The following is a 23,626-nucleotide window of genomic DNA, read 5'->3' on the forward strand; positions in this document are numbered from 1 at the left end:
AAATATGGGCTATCCAGCAGGCCAGGGAGGCTGTACAGAGACAAGGTATCCCGGTATTTCCTTGTGCGGTCTAGCCCAGACCACAAACATGCCGAATACAAAAATAAAGTTTATTCATCATGATCATCGTTTTATTTTTGGTGCACTTTGGTGACAATTGATGCGCTCTTAATTTTTTACGGAATGTTGATATGTACTCAGTCTACGCCCGATTCTGCTATGTCTGACTGCTGATATCTTTATTGAATCATATGCCTTCTCATTATCTATAAAGATATTGTATAGGAGTTGAATGTAATATGAAGATTTCTTTATCACCTGATTGTTGTGTAGCCTGTACAAAATCCTGCTTGATCCTTTGGTTCATTGAATTCTAATGTTGAAGCGATTCTTTTAGCAATGTTTATACAAGGAATTACCATAGAATAAATCACAGTTGTTAGCGTAGCGTGCGCCAACAAAGCGTACATTTTTGCCACTTAAAACGGCCTTTTCTCCATTTAAAATTTGGGATACGATGTCCAGACTATTAGCTCAGGTCCGAACTGTGGTCAGAGTCAGTGGACCCATAGTTGGACCGGGCGCGGCTCTCACTGGGCCGGGTACAGGTGGGTAAAGTTCAACGAGTGCCTAGCTTGGGTCCAAATCACGGCGCGTGCAGTGCTCTCCTTATAGTAACCTTGCCTGCGCAATAATTGAATATTTTGGGATCAAGCGAAGATGCTGCTGATTGGTAACTGCTGTGGTTTGTGCGAAGATCGGCGTGACAGCTGGATAGAAAAATGGCGCGTGGTCTGCTGTGGTGGGAGCCATATCTCTGCGCCGCTTCAAGGATCCCGCTGTGCTGTGTTGACGGAGAGGAAACACGTGCGACGTGTAGTGGCCGCTTGACCAGTGATTATGTTTTAGAAATATTTTGCGAAAGAATACACATTAGCTCGCTCATTTCAAAGAACGAAGCGAGTTGTGGGAATCGGTGAAGACGAGGAATGGTGAGAAGCAGGTTTCGAGCGCGCTTCTGTTTTGAAACACCCAGTAATATTTTGAAGAATGATATCGATTTCGTATTTTCGACCACACATGGTGGCCCCCTCAAAATCACGCACACATATGACCACATATTGCATGGAACTCTATGTTGTATGAACAGTAGAAGATAATATTGTTGTTTTTTTCATTATTATCACGAGAAAAACGCAGATGCATTTGTGGCACTATATTCTGCAGCAATGTCAAATGCCCACTTTGGCTCCGTAGCCTTCCCTTCATTGCCACAATAAGTTGTTCCCGAGTATAACTATCTTCATTTATCGCCGCCGCAATTTAATGAAATGCCATATTTTAAAAACAAAACAAAATTGAAAAAGAAGCGTACTGGTATTAAAAACTTCAGCATCGCTTTTTGTGTGACAGCACCACCACTTGTAGTTTCGTCAACTCAAGTGGGCAATAAACGAGTGAATAGTAAGGGTTCAATAAAGGTCGAATAAAACATAGACAACAGTTTGTGAGAAACAAAAGAAAAATGCCCTCATCGCCAAGAAATCGCAACTGCCCGCTGACACACGATTGCTGTACGGGTGGTAATTGCTGGGACGGCACAAGTGAACCCCGAGTGAAAAAAAATTAAATTTTACGGTCCAAGAAACGTAATTATTTGGCAGTTTAAAACGTGCCAGTACCTTATTTGTCTGCTTGAAAGGTTCAAAATATTTATTCTCAGCAAAAAGACTGCCGAGAACATACGACACCGTCCATTTGCGACACGTTCGCGCTGTCACATATCATATTTGACACAGAACTAGTGAACACCTTTCGAGACGTCTCACAGATTCATTTTCTAGCTATACTGCACCATTGGCTCCTTGTCTGCATGCTATACTGCAATCGTCGTCGAAAAACGATAGCCTTGCGTCTGGAGAGAGTGAACAAAATGTTGATTTGATGTTCTGCGCAAGAAAATTGGTGAATGGTATTCTGGAGGCGCTGCGTTAGAGTGCCTCAAGCGTGCGGCGGAGGCGAACGAGCGCATCAAGTCACGTAACACGTGAGATATGAGTGTTATCTGGCAATTATCTTGGAAAACGTAGCGCGCGTACCCTGCGCGCCCATCTCGAAGTTGATAAGGTGTAGAACGCAAGGTGACGGGTAGGTGCCACCACCGTGTCGTCTTAGCAAAATGTTGGAAACACCTTTCTTTCAGTGCAAGCGTTGCATGGTCAGCGCAACGTGATAAATGCTATGGTCCTTAGAATTACTTATGCATGCCTTTTCTAGTAAGAGACCCACATACAGATTATCAAAGTGTTGTTAATGTGCACAATAAATACTTCTTAGTTGACAATCGCACAAGTATGAACGCTGAATCTTGAGCAATATTGGTGGGCGCTGCGGATGGGGTTGGCCGTTTGAAGTATCGTTTGGCCACTTTGTTGCCGTTTAGGGTACAGTTAAGGGCGGACAAACAGACAGGTGCACAGACAGACAGACAGACAGACAGACAGACAGACAGACAGACAGACAGACAGACAGACAGACAGACAGACAGACGGACGGACGGACGGACGGACAGACAGACTAAAACTTCTGCGTCGAAGGTCCCCGAGAAAAACTATCGTCTTTAAAAAAAACGGGCTGCGACTGCCATCGTATGATATTCTTCCATAGTAGTGCGGATCTTCGCACGCTTCGGTGTGTTGACAGACCAAGGACGACACCACCTGCTTGGGAATCTCGCAGCGCCAATGTTAGTAAAGTCCGTACATCTTTCCTTTCGCGATGTTTCGAACTCTCGCTTAAATAGCACTTCGTCACATGCTGATTCCGTGCGATCATCACTGTGCACATCACACATGTGTCCACATCAGCGAGAGGCTTTGTTGCTGTATCCTAGTTTCATAACCTTAATTTGCATTGTGTTTATACTGAACTTGTTATGTTCATGCAGCGATTCCGAACAAAAAGGTGCGCGTTCGTGAGCGGCGACTACTGAAGGACTTCAGCATCACACTCATGGACGCCTCGGATCCAGACTTGCTTTCGCGTCATTCGAGCAGTGCTGACGTGAGCAGGAACGAAGCCGAAGAAACGGAGTCGCGACCTCACTACAGCCGGGTGCTGCAGCGCTGGAGGGATCTAGTGAAGGCGCTGCAGGTGTCGCCCATCGGGAGCAGCAAGAACCTCGCCGCGCCCACGCGCACTGCAGTTCTCAGGTGAATGTAGACGCTTCGCAGCACCAGCTATACAAACTACAGAATAGGAGTGGGTTTATTAATTAGCGTTTTGGCCTGTAGAGTGAATTGCGCAGATCTCCGGCACCACTTGACATTCCCCTAGTGGAGAAAGCGCGTAACAGAGAAGTTGCACGCGCCACGGATTCATTCTTCTAAGTCTTCGCAGCTCAGCTACCACACAAGGCCTTGTGAAGCTCGCATTGTTAATCGCCTATCGTTTACGATGCTGGTTATATGGTAATTTGACACGGTAATTACTGCTTTTGTGCTATTACAGCACAATTTTAAACACATTCAGCTGGGTTCCTACAGTCGAATACAAGTGATTCATAAGAAGATGGCAGCAAAAGAAAATGTTCACGGCGGGCTTGGATTACTGCAGGCCGCTGAACAAGATGACCAAGGTTCGAACAAAACTTTTTTATGCCTGGATCCAACAAAACTTCACATACATATTTTTGTCATGCATATGACTTTAGCGTACGAACAAATGACAGAGATGAACTATTAGAAAAGAATCTGTTGATGCAAATACCTGGAAGTCAAACGAATGACCTCTCGGTTCACGACCATGAGCTCCGGGTCCTCTACTCACTGCACTATACCGTTGTACAAGGCTTGTCAGTAGTCCCCAGGCTACTATCCAATGTATTTTTATAGTAGCGTGGCCTGAGATTTACCCCCCCCCTGTAGAAGTACGACAAGTGCATGCCTTCTCAGTAAACCATAAATATTTAGAAGATGTCAACAAATTGTCTCAATATCTTATTTTATTTGTGGATATTCAGTGGATCTTGAGTGAACATCTATACATAAATAGTGAAAAGTGAATATGCATAATTGATGTGCGAACATTGTTTCACTATCTTACGTTCAAGCATGAAAATCCATGGAGAGATATTTTATGAAGACGGGCGTAGCCAGAACTGCTTTTTTTTGGGGGGGGGGGAGCCCCTCTTTGATCTGAAAGGGGGGGGGGGTACAGATGTGGTTGTGAAGACTTGTGTATTGTTTCTATGGTGAATTTCGGGGGAGTTTTCAGAGGGGAGGAGGCAGAGGCCTCGTGAGCTACCCTCGGGCTACGCCACTGCACACAGATGACAATGACGTGTAGTCTTTCCCGTATATTTCCACACAACATAGTGCTTTTTAATAGGCTGCATTTTTGTTAAATTAAATTGTGAACCCACTTTTTACAATAGTGCATACATGCGCAAACTTTTCCATTCAGTGGCTCTTCTGCCACTGAAACATTGTTGCATTGGATGTAAGTTTTACAGTCAAATAATAACTTTTGCATCTGTAATCAACATTATGGCTGGGTGTGTTCATCCCCAAATATTCATATTGAGAAGACTTTTAAGACTTCAATTACATTTTTCACATTCACCCTTCTTGAAACAGAGGTACATGTAATCAGAGAGTCGTAGCATATGCTTCTTTAGGAGAGCAAGCCGCAGTGAGCATGTGCATATAAAATTAATTCCACGCGAAAGGAAGTGAAGCTATAACGACGCTTTATTAGGGTTTGGCATGTTTTAATATAACACAACTTTTGCAAAAACATGTTTTTGCATCGTGTTCACTGTGGTTTAGATGCACTTACTTGCCGAGCAAGATGATGCATACAAAGTGCATTTGCAATGCGAAGGCATCCTGCAGATGGACTACTGTACATTTACAAACGCGTTTCTTCATTGCAACATGTTACTATTTTGAAATGTCAAAGCAAGTGAAAAATTATTCAGAGTACAATCTAGTTCTGAAGAAAATGAGAGCTGCATTATTAAAAAGTGCCAGGCTTGCGTGGAAGATGAAGCAGTAAAAGTAATAGCTGAAGGAACCGCCTTTTAAAAGTGCATTAAAACTTTATTGGGGAAACTACTACAAGTACAGTAACAACATAACGAGTATTATACAAATCATTATTTTGTAAAGTAGCAAAGTACCCACTAAGCCATTCTCTACTGTTCTATGGAGAGTTGATGCACGTGCAGCACGCCTGTAAGGCATGATGTGCACTCTCGTGATGCGGCGGCTGATCACTTTGTACTGAGTGGGAAGCTTTGAACCACCTGCTTGTTATGCCGTTCACACTGTGTAACTTAAGATTATTATTTTACTCTTCTACCACGCTGTTATATCTGCTAGCTTTTTGTGTAGAGTCACCTTTTAAAGAAGCGTCAAGCAAAATCATCACTCTGAAGGAGAGTACTTACTTCCATGCTGAAGGCTTTAAATGCTGCACAATCCTGGGTATATAGTTCTCACTTTTCCCAAGAGCGGTTACAGACAGAGTCGGTGGCGGTCAACTTCACCGCCAAAATTGGAAGTTCTTGTGATTTCATAGCAGCTTTTGCGGTAAAACATCCAAAGCAAGCATACCACTATATTAGTTTTCTCTATCTCAACCTGCGCTTCTGCCGGACACTAACGAAATCCAGTGGGCGAACATTTGATGTGTGATAAAGGAAGAGCAACGGACTGATTGTGTCTGAAAGGGAGCATAACAGCCTTTACAGCACTATTTAGTGACCATAACGCTGTGCTTGACAGCTGCAGCACAACCACAACACCAAGTCTTCACGATTCAAGCACTACTACATATACATTCTCCTTCTGAAGAAATTCACGCCCAATTACAACTGGAGAGGACATGTGTTCATCAGAGGCGAAGTTGCAAGCTAGGATGAAGTGTCGAATAAATGATACAACAGTTGTTTGGGCTATTGCAACTCAGGTAGAAAGTACTCAATTTAAAACAGGAATACTCAGGTCGTCCGCAGCTTGAAGGCAACAAACGTCTGTTGTGTGCACCTCCAAAAGTGTAGTCATTGGTAACAATGCACCTCCGAGACTGTGCCTTCACATGTGCCTTTTCAGCAATTCTGCAATACAGCTATTGCAAGAAAGCTCCTGGCTTGCGAAGCTCTTTCTTGATCTGCTGCAGACAGTTTTCGAACGAAAATACACTAAATTTTCAAGGACACCAAAACATCGGATGTAATCATCAAGGTGAAGGAGACAGTGCACATTGAATGAGAGGTGCTCCTGGCCATATTGTACAGTAAAACAACTCACGATATATTCAGGGGAGGGACTGTACATAGGATATTTATTGTATCCAGAGATTCTTGTTGAGTAGCACTGAGATCGCAAAGTGGAATGTGACGCAGTGCAAGTACAGTTCAATTAGCAACATGGTACGAAGAACAACAGGTCCTGTGTATACTGGGAAAAGGCGGAGCTGAGTGGTCTTCCACCTGTAGAGTTCTGCTAATGCCGTGCATTCGCGCAAAAATTCTGTTGGTACATACTTGCTGGCTTGTACAATCTTCTCGAACAATTCCTTTCGCGAAGTGGGCCTGATGGGAGCCGAGAATGGCCCGGACAGCCACAGATGGATTGATTTCCGAATAACAAATAAAGAAACTAAATGCATATAGTCAACAGGAATATCCCTGACTTAATCAATTGGCAGCCCTAACAAAACTAATGCACTGCTATGGTGATCATCTGCTTGGCTTTTTAATGACAAATCTGTTCTCATTGCAGAAGATACGGAAGGCAGAGTGACTCTGCCACTTACGTAGTTGCCTTCAACGGCACAGCGTGGGCAACTACAGTAGCCAGTGTGCGATTTTGTCGTCATGACAAGAGCTCTTGCAGGGGCGTCACAATTGAAACGGCGAGTCTGGTCACGGTACTCTTAACTATTATTGGCAATGCCATCTTGTGTCAATTGCAGAAGCTGAACCACAAACTGAACAACAATTCATTTGAATCTGACGGCTTTGAGTCCCTTGAAAACACTCCAACAGGAAATGGGTCGAGTTCTTTGCAGTTGGTTATAAAGCACAGTATAGGCCAAATCTCAGTGCGTAAGCTTTTTGACACTGAAAGGCCATCAATGTAGATGACAATTATACTGACGAGGGCACGATGCATAGTGTTTTGAGGCCTTGCTTTAAATCTTTCAATGAGCCAAAATCATAGTACTTTCCCAAACCCATGTCAACTACCACAGTACTGAGTAGTCTTGGAGGTTTCAACAAGGTACGCGCTTTAGTTGGCAGTTCACTGAATCAGTGATGTTCCTTCAATAGTTCAAGTAATGAAGTACCAGCAGGCTGCGTCATGCAATGCGACACTGCCTTGCTCTGAAAACCTTCGATGACGGAATTGTTAACCTCGGTTTCGTCAGTACTGCTACTCACTCTGGACTCTATGCTTCTGATGGTCACTGCGGAATCATCAGAATGGTGGCCGTCCCAGTCGTTATGCTGCGAGCTTGTATGTGAAACAAGACTTCCTGCCTCTGCCGGTGGATCTTGTACATCGTCAGGAATGCTCGGCACATCGCCTAAATCACCTAATTTACCAGGCTCCTCAGTGCATAGATGCTCACTCAATTTATCAACCAAGCTCTCGGATTAACAGTGCTCAATTCGTGGAATCTTGGGATCAGACAATGCATGCGAAACACGTTCTGCTCGATACCACGCCTTCTTCACGGGTGACTGCGTCTCTTTGACTTTCGGCATTGCCGATAGAGGGATACCACTCGTAATGGTATGTTGTAAACTCTATCGGGGCGGCAAGTCACTTGGGGTGTCAAAGGTGGCAGCAGTTCACACAGGTTGACGCAGCCTATACTGGGTCACTGATGTCTCGAGTAAAAATCATCGAAACAATCCTGCTACAGAATTGACCGCACGTAGAGTCACTCACAGGACACGGTGGCTCATTGAGGGCTCACTACATTATCACATCAATTGTCAGGTCATCTTTCAAACAACATCTCTGCGTTGTTTGAAAGACTCGCAACCTCGCGCGTACGGTAGCCAAGTTCTTTCAGTTCATCCTCGACCTCTATCCAACTCTAGCCACATTGCTACACAGTGTATTTTATAATACTATAAGTTACGAAAACGTAACTATTTTATCTAATAACAATTCACGGTGAGGGTGATGTTGAAAACGTGAGACATCACTTGGCCAACACGAACTGAGATCTGACACTTGCCACCAGTGACTCGATGCCGGCTGTACGCAGCCGAGACAAGCTTCAGCTTCTTCAGCCATGATCACGTTGTGTTCTCGTGCAACGTGCGTGGTGTGCTTCGGTTAGACCCGCGATCTTGGAGCACGTTTACGTCTAAGCTGTGAAAGGTTTGTACTTAATTTTTTTTCTCTTTTGCAATTATATGTAACCCAAAAAAACTGAATGCAGCATGAGGCGCGCAATATTGTGTTATGGTTGTCATATGTTCATGATTCTTCTTAGACATGTGCAGCGCATGCCGACAAAGGCCCTCCCGATTTTGTATATTGTTTATTTGATCATGATTAGCTTACCGTCTCGGCCTTTGTACAGGGCAATCATAGGTGAAATAATGCGCGTCTAGCAAATAGTCAAAAATTGTTCTGGCTGTTGTATCGCCAACCGGCTTTCCTTGTAGCACATTCACTAGGTTGTGTTGGTGGGGTTCAGGCTCAACCTCAACGCAGCTAGAATGATTCTACAAAACATTCACTAGTACATCAGTCCCTCGTAAAATTGTTCATGGACAATATAAGTTTCTGTTTAAATACCGTTTGTTATCATTAGTATTTTCCGATAAAAAAACTGAAGTGCCGGCATCATCGTTTGACGATGGTACATGCTGTTGGCCTGGTGGCAGAACCGGGAAAGTCATGCAGTTAGCAAAGGTTCGACCATGCCCTTGGCAACCTGGGGCAGGCACACGGCCAAAGTTAAAGGCCTTTTCTGTAAGTTTTGAAGCACCCATGACTGTTCAGACTTTCGAACTGTGATGCTACTTTTTCATGTAACCTGTAATGTTTCAATTATATACAGAGTGCAGCTCGCTAATCTAGAACGGTGGAGTGCCCCGCTCAAGGCTGCGTGGGCGATATATACAGAATACATGTGGTCTGAGATCAGACGTACATCAAAAGCATGTGCGCAGTCTCTATGACGTGCTTGGTTTACGTTTTCTTTATTTTTCGCTAAGACTGCATTAATTTAGGATCTACAGCTACATATACAAGTGTTTTGGGTGGCAAAAGTGTCGTTTTTGGTATGTAGAACAGAATATAAAACATTATGTGCAGTGTGTCTGCAACGAACTGTCTGAATGGTGGCATCGCAAACAAAAGATAATGTTGTCACATAGCTTGCACTGGGTACTAATCTGGGTGATTCACTGAGAGTTTTGGTTTTTCTATTTTTTATGACATTGTAGACAATGTATTTGATGGGCTAAATAATCGCATTGACCTCTCAAGAAAGGCTCTTTGTTCATTAGCGCCTATTCTAAAATGTGGCCTATATAAATTCGCATGTCATCTGTAGATGCCAGCCGTGCAGCCAAGAATATGACACTCCATTGTTCTGGGCTATCATGTTGCCCACTTCACGAGCTGCAACCAGTGCCATAGTCGTACCTGAAGGCTTAAGACAATTTCAGGTGTTGTTACTTTCGGCTGGTTTCGCATTGTACTTGAACAAAAATGCTAGCAGTTGCAGCAGCTATAAATGTACAAGAGCCACTTTAGCTTGTTAGTTAGCCGTAATTAATTCAGGACCAGCTCGAACGACACGAACAAGAATCTCTTATCTGTGCCCGTCAAGCCATTTCTGCATTAATAATGAGAGTTACCCTTTAACTCACCGCTAAGCTCACAAGGCTCCTCATAGGTTAAAATTTCCCATTATTGAACTGATACAAGACACTACGCATTGGTGCATAATTTTGCATTGTGAACGATGTATGAAGCAAGCTGCATTCGTACATGTAAATATGTGTACCCGTGAAATCATCAGTATAGTATTTATTTCTTTTGCATATGCATACGTGTATATGTCTGCTAACCATTGTAGGCATAGCACTTATTTCTTAATAATTATGTCTGCATCATTGTATTGGGCAAAATGAAGTATCTATGGCTACAGGGTGTGCAGTTATATGAATGAGTGAGTGAGCGAAACAACTTTATTGTTGATCCACAATAAAGGAGGATGAAGTATGGGAATTAAAAGTGGACTCTAGCGTGCTAGGACGTTCCGGAGCAAAATACGAACCTGCTGTTGAACGCCTGGCTGACAGAATTTACATCAGAGGTGCCTTCCTCTAGTGATGAGGAAAATTCCAGGTGTCGCGTTGCAAAACCTAAGTGGTATTTGAATGAGTAGGATGACGCACATATACCAAAGCCCAGAAAAAAGGTGTAGAAGGCAGGGCACAGAGGCACAGCGTGCCCATGGGTGCCACAAGACTTTCCAGCCTCATATGTTTCAAGTCAGTATGTTCTATATTGGGAAGCAAGGGCCTACCAATAGCTAGTGGCACAAGAAATGCCAGCCAGAGCTTTGCTGACACTGAAACTGTTACTTTGCGATATCGCTCTCCAATGCAGGGACTAAAAAAATTCAGTCAGTAACTGTCTTCATTGTTTTCTTGAGAATATATTTTAATGTGTTTGTATTTCAGAAGTACTAGCTTCACTGCGTGAGGTTTAGCAATCAGGCATGCTCTTATGCAGACATGCACCAGAGAAGGATTGGCCACCCTGGTGCAGTATCTGGCCACTGTATCGTTAGCGCGATTGAGCAAGGCATGACGAAGGGGTGCGATGGGAAGAAGAGCCACCATCTTTATTGTAGCAGTGCTTATATACCGAGCGAGACAAGAAAGGGTGCGTACCCTCACCGCACTATCGTATTAAAGGGGGCGGGTTTGACACGAGGCTCATGCTGCGCAAGATATGATACATCCTCCTTGGTGTATAAAGCAATTGACAGGTGAACACGACTGGAACGCTCACAAAATGTTAAGCACTCATTCCCGGCACTTGAACAAAGTTCTCGCTGTAAGCCAGCCGTCTGGGCGCTTTGCGTTGTCGCTGCGATCTTCTTGGAGCTTGTGTAGCTGTTGTGCCCGGGATCGGGGCCGCGGGCATGTACCCCGGCAACGCGACTGGAACCTCATGCGCCGTAGCGGATGGCGCTACGTCCTCACCGCTGTCGGGAAGGTCTGGGCTGAAGTCCTCGCTGGTTAACAGCAAATGTCAACGATTCCGTCACAGCTGCCGCCCTTCTTCTGTCGTGACGTCGTAGGACCTTGGATGCCCGGAAGTCCTTAGGACTTTAGCTCTCTTCGCCCATGCTCCTTTGGAATGCAGACGAACCGTGGCCCCTGTTTCGAGCAGCGCCAGCAGTCTTCCAGGGCGGTTGGTGTGGGAGCGCTTCACGATGGAGTGTTCTGGTCCGGTCTCCATGTCCGGCAGGGTGTTGCGCAGTTTTCTGCCTTGCAATATCTCCGCTGGGGCCATGCCGCACTCCAGTGACGTTGTCCTGTAAGCATGAAGACCCAGCAGAAATCTTGCTTTGTTTAATGCGTTTTTTCAGGATTCTCTCGATGACCTGGACGCCTTTCTCAGCCAAACCATTCGATTGTGGAGATCCTGGACTGGATGTGATGTGTCTGAAGTCGTATGCCCTCGAAAAGGACCTGAACTTGTGACACGAAAATTGCGGGCCATTATCTGTTAGATCTTCCAGTGCAATGCCGTACCTAGAAAATATGGCGCTAGTTGCCTGAATGACAGAGCTCGCCGATGTGTCACGCAACTGCTCCACTTCCGGAAAATTTGACAGCGCGTCGTATACGCTGAGGTACGACCGTCCACCGTACTCAAAGATATCAATGCCAACTTTCTGCCACGGCATCTCGGGCACCGGGCGCATCATTAATGGTTCTTGCGGCTGAGTATACGCGTACTTATTGCACGTACACTGCACATTTCCGCACGAATGCACCAATGTCGGCGTTGATGCCGAACCAAAATACAAGTCGCCTTGCCCTTTCCTTGCATTTGTTGATGCCCATGTGTCCTTGGTGAATTCTTTCTAAAGTGTCTTTTCTCAAACTGTTCGGAATCACCACTTTAGATCCTTTCAAGAGGACACCTTTCACCTGTGTCAGCTCTGTAGAGAATGGCTTCAGCTGTCTCTCTATGCGTAACCCGTGTTCTAAACTGTGCAGCACAGCTTTAATCTTAAGTATATTTCTTTTTACCTGACGCAAACGGCTGGACAAAACTATAGACAAAAAATGTAGACCGTGCTACCTTCAAAAAATGCTTTAAATTTAGTAAACTAGGGCGCATTTGTTCACTCGGTTGTCGAGTCACAGCCACGAGATATGTGAACGATGCAATATATCTTAAGGCATGCACAGATATTCTGATTCTTTGTTTGACGGTGTCACAGATAGCTTGCAAATACATATATATTTGAGAGCAAGAAGATGTGAAGCTTTTATTAGTTCAACGTCTTGTTGGTTCACAGCCAAACAGGTCACTGCTTTGTTAGACAAATTGGAATAAGCGCACCGTGGTTTCCAAAAAAAAGCATTATTAGAAGTTAGCTCCCGGGGTGAATGTCTGCCTATTTATTTTGTACTGCCTTCTACATGTGCCACGAAGACATTTGTTGAGGATGTGCTACCAGTCAAGCCAAGATCGCATACTTTGTCAATGTGATGGAAATACAAACATTAGAAACACTGCCACCTCTAGTAAGAGCAAAATACTTTGGTATCTTGGACTAGCAAGAAAGTTAAGCCCACTCTTGCGGAACGTTGAACGCGAATATTTCAGAGTGGGGGAGGTCAACATGCTGTGGCACTTTCAAACCCACGAAACATCTGCAGAAAACAGGGTAAAGGCAAGTCAAGAAACGCTGTTAAGAAGGCCTGCGCATGGATAGCTTTGTGAATCTAGGCCCAAGTGTTATGCTTTGTGCAAGCCAAAATCCATGTAAATAGGGAAAGCGTACTTTTAGGAGTGCCAGCGTAAACAAATCTTGGCAGTTGGCTTTTTAGTACAAACAGCAATCCCTGCAATGAAAACATAAACATTTTATCTTAACGGTAACAGTGTGAGCACACACACGGGCCAGCGGAGCCATGTCAAATTGTCAGTGCCAGTGTAACCATGCGGCATGATGAACTATTCTCTGGCCAACACATGCACAGTTTGCCCCTAAAAAGCGATGCTTTCATATACGTAGTACAAAAAGTCTGCACTTACCAAAATTCACTTGTTTTCTGTACTTTAGCACCTTTGGGAGCATCTTTATCTGCAGTATAACCAAATTTGCGCCATATCCCTGAAAAAAAAGTAGTAAAAGACATGCATCAAATATTGTTTCATTTGGTAGCAGCGAATTCAGGTTAAGAACAGCCAAGTGGGAATCAGCCTAATTATGTGCATGCAGCAAATCCCAAACGGCTTTATTGAGGTCGTCGAAATTTTCGTCGATTGGTATTAACGTCGATATGTGACTTCAATGGCATGCCAAGTTTTCACAGCGCATAAAGATTTCATGATGCAGAATAATGACAGCGCTAACGAGAACATACAGCATTTATGATTGTCTTTTACAATATTCAGTTTTGCTAAGGTTTTGCATCACTAAAGAAATCTGAAAGATTTGGGTCATTCCTCCTCCAATTGTTCTGTCCATATGTAAACTGCTCGCTTGATGGTGCGCTTATAAAATAGTACGTTCAGCGCAGAGGTGAAGCAAGTGACGCAGTGATGTGGGCAGATTTTTTTTTTAGGCGTGCGGGGAGGGGGGGGGTCCGCTTATCTGAATAGGCCAGGCAAGCGAATATGGTCAATTTGGGCTCTCTACGCCCGGCCTAAAAAAATTCTGTGCGCAACTGCCTGGCTATGCCAGTGAAGTGATGCGACAATGATTTGTTCACTTCCTGATTTACATACAATTTACAGCTCTAAAAAATGCGGCCCAAGGCCCCAACACTCAGCCGTTAACATTACATAAAGCCAATGGTAGAAAAGTGCCAGTATGAATGCAGCTACAAGCCCGCCCCAATGTTTTTTTCAAGCGAGGTAGTGTTGCGGAAATGAACTTTTAACTGCAAAAGTACACTGGCACTGCAGTGGTGACAGGGGAAGCAAGAGGGTATGCAGGCGGTAATGGAGGTAATTTAGTCCGATACGGCTAGCAATGGATACGGTGAATAAGAGCAAATCATTTCTCTTTCAATAGCGCAACCACTCAACAATGTATTGTAAGAGCATTAAATGTTGCTGGAAATGCCACTCACCTGCACGCTGATGCATGCACAGTCCTTTGTCCGACGAGCGAACAGGCTTGCAGATAGCTGAAGACGTGTTTACGATGTGTTTGTTCCACCCAGCAGCAAAATCCACAACTACTTCGCGCTCCATAAAGATAAATATACACTAACCTTAATCACGAATAAGTAGAAACGCAAATCTGCGACACACACACACGATCAAAACATAGCTCACAAGCTCGCACGTCCATGTGCTCGCCGACCACAGACCATATGTATATCAGTAGTGCGAACGCGAACCTAGTTGCGCCGAAAAAAAAAAAACATCGAGCAGTGGCAGCACAGGCGTCAGCGTAATGATTTCAGTGTGTTCTCCTAATACATTTATAAAAAAAACTGAGGTACACTAAAACTCATAATTAAATATAAAAATTGAGTGTAATTTTTATTTAGTGCTAGTAAACATAAACACTGAATAAAAATTACTTTGTAACTTACAGCGTTTGCTACAATAGCGCCACACTTGTCGTGCGGGCGCAGATGGCGCAGATTTGTCATTCTGCCCTCAAACTACACGGTGAAGCGTGCTACTAAGTGTATGGCTGATGAGAAGCGCGTCTGGGTCCGCTTTTTTTTTCTTCTCCGATATATCGGGAGGGGGGGGGGAGGCTCCTTATGCACGTGTTTCGGGGCTTGATCGACTTTGACGCCCTTACTTCGCGGACGAACGGCGTGTCTAGGCTTTTTTTATCGTTGTTTTGCACGTGTTTCGGCGTTCGGTCCGCTTTGACGTGCCAACTCTCCATTCTGCTGCTGCGTGTGTTAGGTACTTGCCGTACTGTATTCTCAGGCCTTCTGTGTTCAGCCAGCGCTGCTATCTTATTATCTACGGATGCTAAAATAAATCACTGTTTTGGTTTGGTGAAGTTGGCACACAGAACAAACAACAATCTGGCCCATGAATATCAATGTGGGCGGCATGCATATTTGTGTGCGGTGTCCTGCCGTGGAGTAACCGTTGCGCGACGAGAGCATTTACAGCGGTTCCTCCTTCCGTTGCTCCCTTACAAACTTAATATGAATACAGTTGCTCCCCCATTCTCGAACAAGTCGGCCATCTTGTTCCGCTTGGTCTTTTCGGAGAGTAACAGTCGGTCTGAAGGAGTAAAAAATTGCCCGCAGCTTCCCTCGGGGGAACACTGAGGAGGATGCGGAAGCGGTTCCGCCAACAGTTTGGCCGGCGCTGGTCGAAGGGACGTCGATCATTCTGTTTGTGGATTCGTTGGCATTCATTTCACGGCGACTTCGGACGTCGACGCGCCGTACAAACCAACGGACGAGCGGCAACTGAGCGAGCGAGCGCCGACCTTGAGTATATATACAGCACGACGGCGCATGCGCTGTCAGCTGTCGAATGTTCTCGAAGGAGAAGCGCGCGCGCGGCACAGATGGCGACGGCGCGACGGCGCATGCGCTGTCAGCTGTCGAATGTTCTCGAAGAAGAAGCGCGCGCGGCACAGATGGTGGGCGACGGCGCGACGGCGCATGCGCGCGCGTCAGCTGTCGAATGTTCGAGAAGCGGTGCGGACGGCGCACTACAAGGCGCGAGTATAAGATGCTTCCGCATCTAAAACAGCCGTTGCTCCCATTTCGGCTGTTTTTGGCTTAGAGTGCAGCATGTCGGCCAGTAGAAGCTACTTTCCTGGAACAAATCACATTTCTGTGTCATAGCGCATCAATCGCAGGATGAATCGTTGCAGGCGGGGCGGCATATCACCAATGGGTTTTTGGGCGATAGCGAGCAAAGGGTGATGGTCGGTCTCTAAGATAACGTTTCGGCCGTACACGAAGTGGCGCAAGCGTTCGCAGCCGTAAACACGAGCCATCGCTTCCTTCTCAATTTGCGAATAACACTGCTCCGCTTGAGTTAGCACGCGGGAGGCATAGGCGACCGGCTTCCATACGTCATTGTTGCACTGAAGTAGCGCCGCTCCGATACCGTTCTGCGATGCATCGGACGATACTTTCGTGGCTTTCGTGGCGTCGAACACTGAGAGCACGGGCTGCCTGCTGAGGTCAGCGCAAAGTTGCTCCCACTCGAGCGCGTGGTTGGCAGTCCATTCAAACATTGTATCTCGCTTCAGCAGGCTTCGCAAGAGGCTAGTCCTTTCGGCTAGTGATGGGAGGTATTTGGCGAAATAATGGTGACTCCTAGCATTCTTTGGACGGCCGATTTGTCCTCCGGCGCAGGCGTCTGGAGCATACATTTTATCAAGGAGGGGCTCGGCCTGATGCCATCCTTGCTGATGACGTCACCGAGATACTCTATCATCTGTGCGCCGATTGTGCATTTGGCCGGGTTAAACGTTAAGCCAGCTTGTTGGGCTGCTTGTAGTGCCGACCTCAGGCGCGCGTCATGCTTTTGCCGAGTTGTGCCCCAGATAAGGACATCATCAACGTACACCATGACACCGGGAAGGCCATCCAAAATTTCTGTTAAGGTTTTCTGAAAAACCTAAGATGCCGATGATATACCAAACGGTAATCGCAAAAAACGGTACCGGCCGAAGGGCGTGGAGAACGTGCAAATTTTAGAAGTTTCTTCATCGAGCGGTATTTGATGGAACCCTGAATTTGTATCGAGTCGAGAGAACAGCGTCGCGCCAGACAACTCGGCTTCCATATCCTCTCGTCTGGGCATCTCGTACTGTTCTCGTTTCAGGCATTGATTTATTTTTCTAGGATCTATGCAAATGCGCAGCTTCCCGTCTTTTTTTCGGGCAATTACAAGTGGACTCACCCAGTCCGTTGGTTCGTCGACTTTTGTGATGATGTGGCCCCGTTCCATGCGCTCGAGTTCTTCTTTGAGGGGCTTCTGGAGAGTCAGGGGTACGCGCCGAGTTGGTTGGACCACCGGCACCGTTCCCTTGTTGAGGACAATCTTGTAGACGCGTTCGACACAGCCCGTACCGGAGAACAAGTGTCGAAATTCATCGACGATTTCTTCAGAGCTTGTACGAGACACGGCGTGTACGTGCGGGATCAATCCCAGTTGCTCGCTCGCCCTCAAGCCTAAGATGGCCTGAGCCTTGTGTACCACGAAGAAGTCGAGTGCAGCGGTGTGGTCATCAAGCGTCACTTCCAGTCGCGTAATCCCTGCAAGTTTGATTACACCGCCGCCGTATGAGCGAAGCACGCCACAGCTGGGCTTCAGTGCTGGCCTCGGATGCATCCTGCGGAACACTCCGAAGGGCAGTAAATTCGCCTGTGATCCTGTGTCAATTTTTAGCGTGACTTTGATGCTTTGAACTTGCGCCTGAACGACCCAATCACATTGACTTGTCACTCTTCTCACAGACACATCGAGCACTTCAAAGTCGTCTTCATGCCTTCCCACCTCGTCAACTTGCGATGCGTTTCTGCAACATACGGCGAAGCAGTTTTTTCGTTGGCATCTTCGACATGTCCGTTCGTATGCAGGGCAGTTTCCTACAGCGTGCGTGCGTGCGCACTTCGGGCGTTTGCGGTTGCCTTGTCGATTTTCACCTTGGCTCTGCTTCGCATTGCGCACAGCATTTACTTGCTTTTGCTGGCTGCCCCACACGCCTCGGTGAGCCGCTGTTGCCTCGGCTGCCTTGCAAACTTGCTCTGCCTTATCTAAGGTCAAATTGGTGTCACTGAGCAGCTTTTCCCGGGTTTTATCATCGCCTATTCCAAAAACGAGCTGATCCCGGATCATGGAATCTGTTAGTGCGCCAAAGCTGCACTCACGAGCCTGTTTTTTCAAGTCTCGCAGGAAGTGTTCCAGGTGCTCACCTGGGGCTTGACTCATGTTCCGAAACACGTAGCGCTCGTGTACTTCGCTGTAATGGGTGGCGCAGTATTGCTCGAACTTCGCCACAACCGTTGCGTAGTCTTCTCTGCTCTCGCTGTCGGCGAACGTGAAGGTGTTGAAAACTTCGAGCGCTTTTTCACCGGCGATACTCAGGAGTAAAGCTGCCTTCGTCTTCGCTGATAGAGGTTTTTCCGATGGGTCTGATGCGGTGACGAAAAGTTGAAACCTTTGGATGAACAGCTTCCTGTTCTTGCCTGCGTCTCCTGACATGCGCAGCGGGTCCGTTGTTTTGAGGAAGTCCATGGCTGTTCCCGTCGTCGCTGTCCTCCGGTGAAGTTGTGAGTTTGACTAGCCACTTCTGACACCATGTATCGTTAGCGCGATTGAGCAAGGCATGACGAAGGGGTGCGATGGGAAGAAGAGCCACCATCTTTATTGTAGCAGTGCTCATATACCGAGCGAGACAAGAATGGGTGCGTACCCTCACCGCACTATCGTATCAAAGGGGGCGGGTTTAACACGAGGCACATGCTGCGCAAGATATGATACAGCCACTACCTCCCACATGCATACGTCAAATAACTCACGGCCCTCAGTTCCCAGCAGCTGCGAAGTAACTGATCATGGCGGCGGTCAGAAATGCAACACAGCAGAGGGTGCTAAGAATCTCTGGACTACAGGCCGCCTTCGGAACCAGAACTTGGTAACGTTTAACGCTAGAACCTTACCTAGTGAGGGAAGTCTAGCTGTACTATTCGAGTAGCTAGAGGGTGTTAAATGGGATATAATAGGGCTTAGTGACGTTATGAGGACAGATGAGGCCTATACTGTGCTACAGAATGGGCACGTCCTTTGCTATAGGGGCTTGGCAGACAGACGAGAACTGAGAGTGGGGTTCCTAATTCACAGAAACATAGCTGGCAACATAGAGGAATACTATATCATTAATGAAAGGGTTGTAGGTATTGTAATTAAACTGAATAAAAGATACAAGATGAAGGTAGTACAGGCTTACGCGCCTACATCCAGCCATGATGACGCTTCAGTTGAAAGCTTCTATGAAGACGTGGATTCGGCAATGAGTAAGGTAAAAACACAGTATACCATAGTGATGGGCGACTTTAATGCAAAAATAGGGAAGAAGCAGGCTGGAGACCAGGCAGTAGGAGATTATGGCATCGGCACTAGAAACGCCAGAGGAGAGCTACTAGTAGAATTCGCAGAACGCAATAATTTACGGATTTTGAATACCTTCAACCGAAAACGAGAAAACCGCAAGTGGACATGAAGGAGCCCTAATGGCGAAAATAAGAACGAAGTAGACTTTATAATGAGTGCACACCCTGGAATCGTGCAGGATGTGGAAGTGATTGGCAAGGTACGATGCAGTGACCATAGAATGGTACGGTCTCGAATTCGCCTAGACTTGAAGAAGGAACGACAGAAACTGATACGCAAGAAGCCAATCAATGAGCTAGCACTGAGAGGGAAAGTACAGGAATTCAGAGTGTCGCTGCAGAACAGGTGCTCGGCTCTTAGTGAGGAAACCAACCTTAGAGTAGATACAATGAATGATAATCTAACGAGTATCATTACGGAGTGTGCAGTGGAAGTTGGAGGCAGGGTAGTTAGACAGGACACTGGCAAGCTTTCCCAGGAAACGAAGAACCTAATTAAGAAGCGTAAAAGCATGAAAGTGTCAAGTACAACAGACAAAATAGAACTGGCAGAGCTTTCAAAGTTGATTAATAAGCGTAAAGTATGCGATGTCAGAAGGTATAACATGGAGAGAATTGAACACGCTCTGAAAAACGGAGGAAACGTCAAAGCAGTGAAGAGGAAACTTGGGATAGGCAAAAGTCGGATGTATGAACTAAGGGACAAAGAAGGCAAAATAACTACCAATATGGATAGGATAAATAAAATAGTGGAGGAGTTTTACAGAGATCTGTGCAGTAGCCGAGACAACCACGACCTTAATACTATAAGAACTAGCAGTAACCCAGATGACACCCAACCAGTAATGATAGAAGAAGTCAGAAATGCTTTAGAAAGCATGCAAAGAGGCAAAGCTGCTGGTGAGGATCAGGTAACATCAGATCTGCTGAAAGATGGAGGACAGATTGTGTTAGAAAAACTAGCCACCCTGTTTACGAGGTGTCTCCTGACGGGAAGGGTACCAGAGTCTTGGAAGAACGCTAACATCATCTTAATACATAAGAAAGGAGATGACAAGGACTTGAAGAATTACAGGCCGATCAGCTTGCTCTCTGTAGTATACAAGCTATTTACAAAGGTAATTGCAAACAGAGTAAAGAAAACATTAGAATTCAATCAACCAAAGAAACAAGCAGGATCTCGAACAGGCTACTCAACAATTGACCACATTCATACTATCAATCAGGTAATAGAGAAATGCTCAGAGTATAACCAACCACTATACATAGCCTTCATAGATTACGAGAAGGCGTTTGATTCAGTAGAAATATCAGCCGTCATGCAGACACTGCGGAATCAGGGCGTAGATGAAGTATATATAAACATTCTGGAAGAAATCTACAGGGGATCAACTGCTACCATAGTGCTTCATAAAGAAAGCAACAGAATAACAATCAAGAAGGGTGTAAGGCAGGGGTACACAATCTCCCCAATGCTATTTACCGCGTGCTTACAGGAGGTTTTCAGAAGCCTAGAATGGGAACAGTTAGGAATAAGAGTTAATGGAGAATACCTTAGTAACATGCGCTTCGCCGATAACATTGCATTGCTGAGTAACTCAGGGGACGAATTGCAACTCATGATAACGGAGTTAGACAAGGAGAGCAGAAAGGTGGGTCTTAAAATTAATCTGCAGAAAACAAAAGTAATGTACAACAACCTCGGAAAGGAGCAGCGCTTCGATAATAGTGCACTTGAAGTTGTAAAAGACTATGTCTACTTAAGGCAGGTAATAACCGCAGAGCCTAACCACGAGATCGAAGTAACTAGAAAAATAAGAATGGGTTGGAGTACATTCGGCAAGCACTCTCAAATTATGACAGGTAGATTGCCACTATCCCTCGAGAGGAAGGAATATAACAGCTGTATCTTGCTGGTACTTAGCTACGGAGCAGAAACCTGGAGACTTACAAAGAGGGTTCAGCTTAAATTGAGGACGACGCAGCGAGCAATGGAAAGAAAAATGGTAGGTGTAACCTTAAGGGACAAGAAGGGAGCAGAGTGGATTAGGGGACAAACGGGGGCTAAGGATATCATAGTTGAAATAAAGAAGAGGAAATGGACATGGGCCGGGCATGTAGCGCGTAGACAGGATAACCGCTGGTCATTAAGGGTAACTAACTGGATTCTCAGAGAAGGGAAGCGGGTTAGGGGGAGACAAAAGGTTAGGTGGGCAGACGAGATTAAGAAGTTTGCGGGTATAAATTGGCAGCAGCAAGCACAGGACCGGGTTAACTGACGAAACATGGGAGAGGCCTTTGTCCTGCAGAGGACGTAGTCAGGCTGATGATGATGATGACTTGACACTTTCATGATTTGACGCTTCTTAGTTAGGTTCTTCGTTTCCTGGGAAAGCTGGCCGGTGTCCTCTCTAGCTACCCTGCCTCCAACTTCCACTGCACACTCCGTGATGATACTCGTCAGATTATCATTCATTGTATCTACGCTAAGGTTGGTTTCCTCGCTAAGAGCAGAGTACCTGTTCTGCAGTGACACTCTGAATTCCTGTACTTTCCCTCTCAGTGCTAGCTCATTGATTGGCTTCTTGCGTATCAGTTTCTGTCGTTCCTTCTTCAAGTCTAGGCGGATTCGAGCCCGTACCATTCTATGGTCACTGCATCTTACCTTGCCAACCACTTCCACATCCTGCACGACTCCTGGGTGTGCAGTCATTATAAAGTCTATTTCGTTCTTATTTACGCCATTAGGGCTCCTCCATGTCCACTTGCGGTTTTCTCGTTTTCGGTAGAAGGTATTCAAAATACGCAGATTATTGCGTTCTGCGAATTCTACTAGTAGCTCTCCTCTGGCGTTTCTAGTGCCGATGCCATAATCTCCTACTGCCTGGTCTCCAGCCTACTTCTTCCCTACCTTTGCATTAAAGTCGCCCATTACTATAGTATACTGTGTTTTCACCTTACTCATTGCCGATTCCACGTCTTCATAGAAGCTTTCAACTGAAGCGTCATCATGGCTGGATGTAGGCGCGTAAGCCTGTACTACCTTCATTTGTATCTTTTATTCAGTTTAATTACAATGCCTACCACCCTTTCATTAATGCTATAGTAATCCTCTATGTTGCCAGCTATGTTTCTGTGAATTAGGAACCCTACTCCCAGTTCTCTTCTGTCTGCCAAGCCCCGATAGCAAATGACGTGCCCATTCTGTAGCACAGTATAGGCCTCATCTGTCCTCCTAACCTCACTCAGCCCTATTATATCCCATTTAATGCCTTCTAGCTCTTCGAATAATACAGCTAGACTTCCCTCACTAGATAACATTCTAACGTTAAACGTTGCTAAGTTCAAGTTCCAATGGTGGCCTGTTCGTATCCAGAGATTCCTAGCACCCTCTGCTGCTTTGCAGATCTGACCGCCGCCGTGGTCAGTTGCTCCGCAGCTGGTGGGGACTGAGGGCCGTGAGTTAATTGACGAATGCCTACGGGAGGGGGTGGCCAGATACTGCACCAGGGTGGCCAATCCTTCTCTGGTGAGATCATCGGTGTGTACCGGCTTTAAGCCGGTACGATCAGACAGTAGTGGGAATGCTCCATGCATGTCTTCCTTATTGTTGTTCAGCAGCGTTGGCGGCCACCCACCACGGAGCCCAACGAGGGGACGCTACAAGTTTACAAATGCTGAAACCTGCAGACGCCAGCCGTACAACGCCACTATAACCCAATGCGCCTAGACCAAGGTAGGCTATTTGCACAGGGTTAACCCTAGCCGCCAGGAAGTTTGGAAGTAAACGGAAGAGAGTAGAAGACAGGACAGATAAATAGTAAGAGATAAAGACGAAGATGTAGGGAGAGAGAGATAGGAAAAGGCGACTGCCGATTCCCCTGGGTGGGTCAGCTCAGGGGTGCCGTCTACGTGAAGCCGGGGCCAAAGGGGTGTGTTGCCTCTGTCGGGGGGCCTTAACGGTCCAATCACCCAGCGTCGGCTCAACCCCCAGGATGCCCTTTTCCTCGGACACGGCAAAGCCACGCACGGCTAGGCGTGGGAGGGAGTCGAAACTCCCCCGTTAGCTCGGGTTCGTGGTGTCGCTACACACCAAACGCCTACTTGCGTAGGCACCCCTGCGGTATGTTTAAACATGACTAAACTAAAGTTATTGACTGTTGAACATTGTCAGTGAACTTCCCGCATAAAATTAAAATTTGTTCATGGATGTTTATTACAACTTTACTTCAGGGGGATGTGATAACATCGGTGTTCAGTTGACTT

At 46.0% G+C, this 23,626-nt stretch overlaps 1 protein-coding gene across 1 annotated transcript in view; it reads left to right on the plus strand.

The window, feature by feature from the left end:
• Positions 1–23,626, plus strand: part of LOC119162698 (transient-receptor-potential-like protein) — a 505,165-nt gene that overhangs the window by 408,509 nt on the left and 73,030 nt on the right. The window contains exon 15 of the mRNA XM_075882308.1: positions 2,948–3,212. Coding sequence (XP_075738423.1) covers positions 2,948–3,212 — 265 coding nt within the window. The remainder of the gene's footprint in view (positions 1–2,947; positions 3,213–23,626) is intronic.

The sequence above is a fragment of the Rhipicephalus microplus genome, chromosome 2 (genome assembly GCF_043290135.1).
Source record: "Rhipicephalus microplus isolate Deutch F79 chromosome 2, USDA_Rmic, whole genome shotgun sequence".
NCBI classification, from domain to species: domain Eukaryota; kingdom Metazoa; phylum Arthropoda; class Arachnida; order Ixodida; family Ixodidae; genus Rhipicephalus; species Rhipicephalus microplus.